The sequence below is a fragment of the Loxodonta africana genome, chromosome 7 (genome assembly GCF_030014295.1).
Source record: "Loxodonta africana isolate mLoxAfr1 chromosome 7, mLoxAfr1.hap2, whole genome shotgun sequence".
NCBI lineage: Eukaryota > Metazoa > Chordata > Mammalia > Proboscidea > Elephantidae > Loxodonta > Loxodonta africana.
In genome coordinates this window covers 17773941-17785448 of record NC_087348.1, presented here as the reverse complement: position 1 = coordinate 17785448, position 11508 = coordinate 17773941, and the positions used below count along the sequence as shown (strand labels likewise).

General features: G+C 37.7%; 1 protein-coding gene and 1 pseudogene across 1 annotated transcript; both read right to left on the bottom strand.

The window, feature by feature from the left end:
- Window positions 1-200: 200 nt before the first annotated feature.
- LOC100666026 (olfactory receptor 5B17-like) lies at window positions 201-1410 on the bottom strand (annotated as a pseudogene).
- Window positions 1411-1963: 553 nt separating this feature from the next.
- Window positions 1964-2963, bottom strand: LOC100666310 (olfactory receptor 5B3-like). The gene has a single exon (XM_003421412.3). It carries the CDS (start codon window positions 2958-2960, stop codon window positions 2016-2018), a length of 945 nt encoding a protein of 314 aa, XP_003421460.2. The 5' UTR covers window positions 2961-2963; the 3' UTR covers window positions 1964-2015.
- Window positions 2964-11508: the final 8545 nt, after the last annotated feature.

Below are 11508 nucleotides of genomic sequence, written 5' to 3'. Positions count from 1 at the left end.
GCTTGGCAGAGTACAGGGTCAGCAGGAAAGAGGAAGACCCTCAATGAAGTGGATTGACACAGTGGCTGCAACAATGAGCTCAAGCATAACAACGATTGTGAGGATGGCTCAGGACTGGGCAGTGTTTCGTTCCGTTGTGCATAGGGTTGCTGTGAGTCGGAACCGACTCGACGGCACGTAACAACGACAACAACGATAGGCTATATAGGGTTAGGCATAAAGGTGGCCATAGTATAGAACAAAGATGCTATTTTGTTGGTCTCCACTGAATAAACAGAACTTGGCTAAAAAACCCACTGCTGTCAATTCCAACTCCAACTGGGTAGTGACCTATAGGGGAGAGTACAACTGCCCTACAGAGTTTCCAAGGCTATAAATCTCTAAGGAAGCAGGCTACCACTTCTTTGTCCTGTGGAGTCTGAACTTGTCTGTAAGTAGAATATAATGACAGTCCCATAAAATATGGAGGCTGCAGTGAGATGAGAAGCACACATGGATAAAGCCTTCTGATAGCCTTCAGCTGAGTGCATATTTAGGGTGATGAAAATATGAACAGGTAGGAAATCGAGATAACCTGAAGAGCAAAAAACACATTGAAACTTGATATAAGAACAAGAACCAACTCACTCATATGTTTATCAGAGCAAGACAGAGTCATGATTGTTTTAATATTGCAGAAAAAGTGAAAGATCACATCGCACATACAGAAGGAGAGATGGAATGTGTACTCAGTTTGGATGGAGGCATTCAGAAAACCATATACGGCCAGATAAATACACACCTGTCGTCATGGCGGTGGTGTAATGTAGGGGCTTACACACTGTCGCATGGCAGCCACAGGCCATTAAGGCTGAGAGGTAACTTCCTGCAGTGGCAAAAACTGCAAAGAAAAATATCTGAGTAGCACATGTATTGTAGGAGATGACTTCATCTCCTATGAGGAACCTAATCAAGACCTTTGGAGTGACTGCTAAGGAGGAACAAACGTCCACTGAAAAAAGGTTACTGAGGAAAAAGAGCATAACAGTATATAGGTGAGAGTCCATAAAATCAACCGAACCATCTCCAGGCTCCCATTCACAGTGATGGGGTACATCGAGGTATATACGATAAAGAGTGGGATCTGCAATTCTGAAGCATTGGTTAGTCCTAGTAGGATGAATTCAGCCCCCTCTGCATTGTTCTTCCCGGATGTTGTTTGGAAATCACAAAATGTTCTGTGGCAGTGAGAAATGAAGAAACAGAGTAGTCATTGTGCAGAAATTGAAATGTATAATACCCTGTGCATTATTTTATTATAGCAATAATTTATTCTTTGGTATTCTTCCAGTCTAAAGCATAAGCATGAAAACACAATTCAGTGGATAACTTATCTATAATTACATACTGTTGAAGCTGAAGGATCTTCATGGATCACCTATCGAACTTTAATTTTATATTCAAGTAAATTGAGTTGCAGGAAAGAATAATGACTTATCCAAGGTCACATACTTGGAATGAACTGATCTCCCAGATCTGATCTTTTGAGTCTACTAACAGCTTACACGTCTACAGTACTCACGTGCCAGGTGCTTTATGTGTATTAAAAAAAAAAAAAAAAACTATCGCTGTTGCATTCTGTTATCTCAATTCTTTATTTTAATTAGTTTTATTAAAAACTAGCCACATTCCTTTCATCTCATTTAACAAATCCCAATAGAGTCCTTTCATATGTTTCTAATCAAGGACTTATGTGTCTGTAAGGACATATATGCTTACAACGGCATATGGTAGAGAACATGTGTAGGGAACATGTGAATAAATCAAATGTAATTAGCAAGTGTTTGGAAGCAAAATACTAAAAATTTTTTTTAAGAATTTCATTCTCATTCAGGTATTATACTTCTGGACAAATTTCTTTTTTTTTTTTTCCTAGACAGCAGACATTTTTTTAGTTACAGTAGGGGCCTTGTGTGCTCCATTACACAGAGAAAATCTGTGAGGAATGAAACTGAGTTGTTGTGGTTCCTACAATGTTACAAGATTAAGCCTAGAGAAAATTTTGCCTTCTCAACAACCTTCTTGAATGCACTCTTGACTTCCTCATTCCTCAGGCTATAGACCAGAGGGTTCAGCATGGGGATGACCATAGCATAGAACACAGATGCCATTTTGTCTGTGTCCATGGAATGACTGGAGCTGGGCTGTAGGTACATGAAGATGACTGTCCCATAGAAGATGGAGACAGCAGTGAGGTGAGAAGCACAAGTGGATAAAGCTTTCCAGTATCCCTCTGCAGAATGCATCTTAAGGATGGTGAAAAATATGAAAAAGTAAGAAATCAAAATTATCAAAAGAGCAAAAAAGATATTGAAGCTAACCACAAAAAGAAGAACCAGCTCACTAACATGTCTATCAGAGCAAGAAAGAACCATGACTGCTGGAATATCACAGAAAAAGTGATGGACTACATTGAACATACAGAAAGAGAGACTGAACGTGTCCCCAGTGTGGATGGAAGCATTTAGGAAACCACAGATGTAGGAACCTATGGCCAGAGAAGCACACACACTTGTCGTCATGCTGGTGGTGTAATGCAGGGGTTTACACACTGCTGCATAGCGGTCGTAGGCCATTGAAGCCAAGAGGTAACTTTCTGTAGTGGCAAAGGCTACAAAAAAGAACATTTGAGCTGCACATTCATTATAGGAGATGACATTATCTCCCATGAGGAGCCCAGCCGTGACCTTGGGAGTAACAGCTGAGGAGTAACCAAAATCCACCAAAGAGAGGTTACTAAGGAAAAAGTACATGGGAGAGCGGAGACGAGAGTCCAGCAGGATCAACAAGATCATCCCCAGGTTCCCAAACAAACTAATGAGGTACATGAGGGTGAATAGGACAAAGAAAGGCATCTGCAGTTCAAGGGCATTGGTTAGTCCTAGCAGAATGAACTGAGTCACTTCTGTACTGTTCTCCATGGACAATATTTCAGAATCAGGAGATGCTCTGTAGCAATAAGGAATAAAAGTACAGAGCGTTAAACAGAAAGAAATTGCAGTGAAGTTGAAATACATAAATACTACATACTTTAAAAAAATTTTTTTTATTTCATTAGAGCAATAATTTGTATTTAAAGATCCTCCATACAAAAAACATAAGCTTGACCATGAAATTTAGTATATAAATTATCTACAGAGTTACTAACTGTTGAAGCTGAAGGATCTCATGAATCATCTCTTTGACTTTTAAATTTTATGAATATTTAAACTGAGTTGTAGAAAGTGTAGTAACTATGCCAAGATGACATGACTGTAATGACACACTGCCAATTCTATATTCCCAAACCTAGTGAAAGCTTACACTTTTATATCATTCATGTGCCAGATATTGCTCTAAACACTCTATATGTATATTCATAGATTCCTTTCAACAACCCTGTGAAGTTGATTAGTTGTTATTCCCATTTAACTTATGAGGCACAAAAGGTTGAGTAATTTATCCGCTTACAGAAATATTAGGTGGCAAAGCCATGCTTAGGATCTGGGCACATGTATTCTCAATGATCTTAACTAAAATTAAATCAAAGTGAATTTAAATCAATTTAAGATTACGCATTGTCTCCATTGCTCCAAATTCTATGTCCAGGATAACACCGGGAAATAACTGAGAGATATTTGGATAGCAGATAAGGTGATATAAAAATGGGTGATCAGCACAGCCTGATTGGTGGAGGTGTTGTTAGGTGCCATCCGGTCGGTTCCAACTCATAGTGACCCTATGTACAACGGAATAAAACACTGCCTGATCCTGCAGTATCCTTACAATTGTTGCTGTGTTAGAGCCATTGTTGCAGCCACTGTGTCACCCATCTCACTGAGGGTCTCCCTCTTTTTTGCTGACCTTCTACCAAGCATGACATATTTCACTAGCGATCGGCCCCTCCTGACAGCATTCCCTGGGCAAGCAAGACAAAGTCTCCTCATCCTCGCTTCTAAGGAGTATTCTAGCTGTACTTCCTCCAGTACAGATTTCTTCTCCTGGCAGTCCATAGAATATTTAGTATTCTTTGCCAACACCATAATTTCAATGTGTCAATTCTTCTTTCTTTTTCATTGTTCAACTTTCATATGCACATGAAGCATTTGAAAATACCACGTGTTGAGTCAGGCATAACGTAGTCCTCAAAGTGACATCTTTCCTTTCTAAAACTTTAAAGAGGTCTTTGCAACAGATTTTCCAAATGCAAAATCTCAATTAGTGTTAGTGCTAGACATAACATCTTGTACAATATTAGAATGCAATGATGGCCTTTATGTGGTTTCGTGAAAGGTGGGGGCCGACATACCAGTCTCTAAAATGTTTGTGAGTTTTTAACATCTGGTCGCTATGAGTCGGAATCAACTCGACGGCAGTGGGTTTTTGGTTTTGGTAGCCTCAAGTGTCTGCTTGCCTTTCTTCACAGCCTGGGTCCACGGAGATATCCTATGCCTTTTAGTGTTTCTCAGTGTACTCCATCCCATATGAGGGCTCTACCAGTATTTGTGTGAACCATTCTTTTACTTAATTTCTATCTTTAAATATATATTTTAGCTTGGGTTGAAAAAGTCTCATTTTCTTAAACACATTCTTTCTCTCAATTATGGTCATCTCATAGCTGAATCACAGAGATCAAAGGCTGAAAGCCCAGAGATTGTGGGTGCATTTTGCGTGCATATCTGTTCTGTCGGTGAGCTCCAGGTTTTCAATTTTTTTATTTGAATCTCTTCTGTGAAGGCACAATATCTTATATCTTTCTTTTCAATTTGAAGTCTCAAGTAGGACATCTATCCTCTGCTAACCACTCTGTACCATCTCTCTCCTAATCCTTTCACAGCTTCACTTCAGAAGCCGGGCTTATTAAGGTCTTATGTTGCCAACTTTAACATGTAACCACTTTAAGCATACATTATGTTCAATAACGAATGACAGTATATGTGCATGGACACATATCTTTTCAATTAACTGCCACAATAATATTAATATTTCTTTAGTGTTATATTCCCATTTTACCATCAATGATTCAAGAAGTTATGTTATAATCTACAATTATATAGTGATTACGAGACAGATTCAAGATTTAAAACCAGTTCTGAACAAATAAAAATTTAAAAAACCCATTGCTGTCGAGTCAATCCCAACTCATAGTGACTGTGTAGGACAGTGTAGAACTGCCCCATAGGGTTTCCAAGAAGCACCTGGTGGACTCAAACTGCTGACCTTATGGTTAGTAGCCATAGCATTTAACCGCTATGCCACCAAGGTTTCAGAACAAGTAAAGGCCTATACTATTAGCCACCTCACTGTCCGCATTTGTAGGTTTGCTAGTAATAATAAGGGTAAGATTATAGAATAAAGGTTAAAACGAGTATGGGTCATGTTAATTCAGTTAGGACCCTTCTATTGCTTAAAAAAGCATCATTTCATTCTCTTCTGTTTTTTTTTTCTTTCTTTTTTTAAGCCTTCAATTAGTTGCCTTTACCTTCACTTAGAGGCCAACAATAGTGAATAAGATGAAATCACTCAGTCAGAGTATCATCTATTCTATTTTTGTTTTTTGCTCGTCTCTTTTGGAAAGCAACATGTTTCAAAAGTATCACTAAACTCCCTACTGATAGACGTTTTAACATTTAGAAGCCAGCCTTACCTCATTGTTTTAGAAAAGTGTTTAAACTATCTTATTCTGCAGTCAAATAATTCATTTTATATCTGACTTAACCACTCCTTTTGCATGAATTACAGTACTCACTAAAATTGTGCATGCAATAAAAAGCTTACCTTGATTCTTGCAAAAAGACAAAGGCAATTCTGAATTGGGAGTTTGAAATCAGAAATTCAGCCATGGATTAATGCATAAATACTATTACAGAATTTCTCTCTTAGGAACTGGTCAAAAGATTCCAAGGTCTCTAAGGTAAGGAGAGATGGAGAAAAGAACATTAACATGCAGCTGCAAGCCTGGGTTGAAGTCCTTCATTAACCATGAATTCTTTTTCTGCCCTTAGAGTGGTTACTTATCTTCTATTTATTTATTTAAAAAAAAAAAAAATCAAACCCGTTGCTGTGGAGTCGATTCCATCTCATAGCCACCCTGCAGGACAGAGTAGAACTGCCCCACAGGTTTTCCAAGGAGCACCTGGTAGATTTGAACTGGCGACTTTATTGTTAGCGGCCGTAGCTCTTAACCGCTACACCGCCAGTGTTTGCTTCCCGTGTAAATCACAGAATTGTGGCTGTGAAGAACAAATGAAGAAAAATCTATAAAACAATTCATGAAGGAGTTACTATTTTCAAGTCATCCAGTGTAATTTTTCTTTGAGGATATTTCCCTGGACGTGGTTAAAGACTTTATGCAAATGATAAGTTTGGGAGAAACTTGGCATGTGTGCTAATAATCTTTAGCATTAATTTGAAGAAATGATTGCCAAAGGGAATCTGCACAGTCTGGTCTCTCCAGTTGATGTCACAAGGGGTGATGTTGTGGCTTCAGAAGCTAATGCATGGAAACCAGGAGGGAGTTATAAAGGCCTAGAGCTCTCAGGGACTGCCCCCTATGAGGGCATCTATGGCTACTCATCTCATTTTCCCAGGGAAAAGGCAATTATACTGCCTGTGGTGGCCTAGCTGGGTATGTTTAGTGTGCACATAATTTTATGCATTACTTGTTGTCATTTCTTATTTTTTATTTTCTAATGAAAGTATAATTTACATACAGTAATAGTCACAATTTATAGTGTATAATTGTAAGACTTTGATCAAAAGTTTATGATCATGTAACCACTACGACAATCACAATATAGAACAGTTTCATCACCTACAAATTTCCTGAGCTTCTTTGTGGTCAACCTCTTTTCCTGACCACTTCCCCTGACAGCCACTAAACTACTAAATACTGTATGTATTGTCTCCATATAGTTTTGCCTTTGCAAGATTTTCACATAAATAGAATCCCAGTGTACGTAGATTTGACTCTTGTTTCTTTCACTTAGCATAATGCATTTGAGATCCATCCATATTGTTACCTGTACTAGTAGTGGAATCCATTTTATTTCATTACTGGACACCACAGACTGTTTATCGATTCCCCAGTTGAGTGACGTTTGTGTTGGTTCCAGTACAAATAAAATCCCATTAAACACTTGCCTAAAGTTTTTTGTGTGAAAATGGTTTTTCATTTCATTTGAACGTCAAGATAATATGAGGTTACATGTATATATGCTCTGCTATAGAAACACCAAAAAAAAAAAAAAATCAAAAAGTGTTACAATCAACTTTGTTAGAACTCTGGAAAATGGGCTTAAGGGAATCTCTGTCAAGCCTGTAGCTGAGCACAAGCTAAAGGAACAGATATCAGAGACAACATATGACAAAGAATGCAATTTTTAAAATCAGGTTAAAAAAATCACTAGACAAATAACTATTACTCACAAAATACAACAACAAACCCAAACCCTGTGTACAGGGAAGAGTTTGATTTCCAGAGTTACCATATTATAGCATTCAAAATGTTCAGTCTCAACAACAAAATAAAAGGCATGCAAAGAAAGAAGAAAATGTTGGCCATTCTCGGGAAAAAAATAAATGAACAGAAACAGAAGCTGAGGAAGCACAAATACTGGAATTACTGGACAACAGTATTAATTATGATTAGAAAGGAAGGTAAGAAAACTGTGAACAAAAAACTAAAGGACACCAGGGAAATGGTGTCTCAACAAATAAAGAATGTCTACAAAGAGACAATAATTACAAAATAAACCAGTAGAAATGCTCACCCAGAATATACAAAAACTAAAATAAAAATTCTCTAGAGGGATTCAACAGCAGATTTGAGCAGCCAGATGAAAGAATATTTGAAGTAATAATGGCTAAAAACTCCCAAATTTGATAAAAGACAAGAATCCACACATCCGTGAAGTTAAACTCCACTTAAATAACCAACAGAAAATCCACACCAAGACACAGTACATGCAAACTGTCAAAGGCCAAAAACAAAATATTTATTTATTTATTTATATTGTGCTTTAGGGGAAACTTTACAGAGCAAATTAGTTTCTCATTCAACAATACATGCACAAATTGTTTAGTGACATTGGTTGCAATCACCATGACGTATCAAACACTCTCCTCTTCCACACTCCAGTTCCTTGTTTCCATTTGTCCATTTTTCCTGTCACTTACTACCTTCTGATTGCTTTCAAGCAGGTATTGCCCTTTTGGCCTCATACACATGATTGAACTAAGAAGCACATTCCTCACATGTGTTATTGTTTGTTTATATATATGGCTGAACGATGAAGTTTGGGAGTGGCTTCAGTTCTGAGTTAAAAGGGTGTCTAGGGGCCATAGTCCCCGGAGTTCTTCCAGTCTTTGTCAGACCAGTAAGCCTGGTCTTTTGCGTGTGTGTGTGTGTGTGTGTGTGTGTGAATTTGAATTTTGTTCAACATTTTTCTCCAGCTCTGTCTGGGACCCTCTATTGTGATCCCTGTCAGAGCGGTTGGTGGTGGTAGCCAGGCACTATCTAGTTCCGGCCTCAGGCTGGTGGAGGCTGTGGTACTTGTGGCCCATTACTCCTTTGGACTAATATTTCCCTTGTGTCTTTTCTTTTCTTCATTCTCCTTTGCTCCAGATGGGATGGGACCAGTAGTTGTATCTTAGACGGCCACTTGCAAGCTTTTAAGACACCAGATGCTACTCACCAAAATTGAATATAGATTTTCTTTATGAACTTTGTTATGCCAATTGACCTAGATGATCTGTACGAGCATGGTCCCCAGCCCTCAACCCCAGTAACTCAGTCCCTCAGGGTGTTGGCTATATCTATGAAGCTTCTGTGACTTAGCCTTGGTCAGGTTATGCTGACTTCCTCTATATTGTGCACTGTCTTTCCCTTCACCAAAGTTAACAGTTATCTACTATCTAGTTAATGATTTCCTCTCCCCAACTCTCTCCCCCTGCCATCATAACCATCAAAGATGTTTCTATGTGTAAGCTTTTTCTTGAAATTTTATAATAGTGGTCTCAAAGAGAGAATCTTGAAAGCAGCAAGTCAGAAGTAATTGATTCTAAAATTCATACATAAATGCAATGAATCCAGAATAACTAAAACAATCTTGAAAAAGAGGAAGAAGATTGCTACAAAGTTACAATAATCAAGAGAGTGTAGTACTGCTATAAGAATAGACATATAGATCAATGGAATAGAATTAAGAGTTCAGAAATAACCCCTTACATTGATGGTCTACTGATTTTTCATGAATATGACAAGATATATAAATAGGAGAAAAATAGACTCTTCAACAAATAGTGTTCAGATAAGTGAATATCCTTACCAAAATGAACAATTTGAGACCCCTACTTCACATCATACTAAAAAATTTACTCAAAATTATAATACATGTAAATTTAAGGATTATCTTCCACAAAATTTTGCTTGTATGTGATATTAATTTCCACATTCCATTGGATCACCTTTCTTTGGAAAGGGCATGGATATGAATCTCTTCCAGTCAGGTGGCCAGGTAACTGTCTTCCAAATTTCTTGGTATAGACAAGTGAGTGCTTCCAGTGTTGCATCTGTGTGTTGAAATATTTCAGTTGGTATTCCATCAATTACTGGATCCTTGTTTTTCGCCAGTGCTATGAGTGAAGCTTGAACTCCTTCCTTCAGAACCATCAGTTTTTGATGGTATCCTACCTCCTGAAATGATTGAACGTCAACGAATCCTTTCAGGTACAGTGACTGTGTGTATTCTTTCCATCTTCTTTTGATGCTTCCTGTGTCGTTCAATATTTTCTTCATAGAATTCTTCAATATTGCAACTCAAGGCTTGGATTTTTCTTCAGTTCTTTCAGAGTGAGAAATGCTAAGCATGTTCTTCCCTTTTGATTTTCTATCTCCAGGTCTTTGCACATTTCATTATAATACTTTACTTTGTCTTCTCAAGCCACCCTTCGAAATCTGTTTAGCTCTTTTACTTCATCATTTCCTCATTTTGCTTTAGCTACTCTACATTCGAGAGCAAGTTTTGGAGTCTCTTCTAACATCATTTTTGTCTTTTCTTTCTTTCCTGTCTATTTATGACCTTTTTCTTTCTTCATGTATAATGTCCTTGATATCATCCCAGAACTCGTCTGGTTTTCTGTCTTTAGTGTTCTCTGCATCAAATCTACTCTTGAGATGATCTCTAAATTCAGGTGGGATATATTCAAGGCTATATTTTGGCCCTCCTGGACTAGTTCTAATTTTCTTCAGCTTCAACTTGAACTTGCATATAAGCAATTGATGGTCTGTTGCACAGTTGGTTCCTGGCCTTTTTCTGACTGAAGATATTGAGCTTTTCCATCGTCTCTTTCCACAGATGTAGTTGGCTTGATTCCGTAAGTCTTTTAAAAGGAAACAAAGGAGCGAACCTTGAAGACTTTGGGTTAGGCATTTTTTTTTTCTTTAATACAGCACCAAAAGCCCAGGCAATAAGAAAAAATAATAAGTTGGACCTCACCAAAAATAAAAACATTTACCCTTCAAACATGCAACTGAGGTGAATATGCAACTCAAGTATGGGAAAATGAATTTGCATATTAATAAGAACTCCTACAAATAAATAGTATGAAGAAAAATTATCTAATTAAAAATGGGGAAAGGTTTTTAATATAGATTTTTTTTCCAAAAAAGATAAATTAGTAGCCAATAAACACATGAAGACAGTAGTAGAAAATGAAATACAAAACCGCCGTGAATTATCGTTTAACACTAACTAGGATAGCTAAAAAGGAGCCTTAGTGCCACAGTGGTCCAGTGCTTAACCAAAGTTTGGTAGTTCAAGCCCACCAGCCTCTCTGCAGGAGAAAGATGTGGCAGTCTTCTTCTGTAAAGATTTCAGGCTTGGAAACCCTATGGAGCAGTTCTACTTTGTCCTATACAGTCACTATAAGTCAGTGTTGACTCGATGGCAATGGTTATTTATTTATTTAGGTTTGGGATGGCTGGAGTGAAAAACAGGCAATAACAAATACTGGAAAGAGTGTGGAAGGTTACTGCGGTAGGATTACCGCAGTAGACATAAACTGCTGGTAGGAATATAAAATGGTACAGTCACTTTGGTAAACAGTTTGGCAGGCTTTCAATGTATTAGATATAGGGTTACCATATGACCCAGGTATATAGGCACCTAACTGGGAAAAATAAAAATACATGTAAACACAAACATTTGTACATGCATGTTCATAGCCACATTGGCCAAAAGTCCATTAAGTCAGAAATGAATAAACATAATGAGGTATACCCACATTATCAGGCAACAAAAAGGAATATAGTACTGATACACACTACAACATGAACAAACCTCAAGGTCATTATGCTAAGTGGAAGAAATATGTCACATATATTCACATTATTACACAAGGCATGATTCTATTTATATGAAATGTCAAGATTAGGAAAATCTATAGAGATAAAATGTAGACCTGTGGTTGTCTAGGGCTGGGGGAGGG

Bases quoted from the DNA above. Each gene is read 5' to 3' on its own strand.
- LOC100666310 (XM_003421412.3), bottom strand. From the start codon at position 2,960: ATGGAGAACAGTACAGAAGTGACTCAGTTCATTCTGCTAGGACTAACC.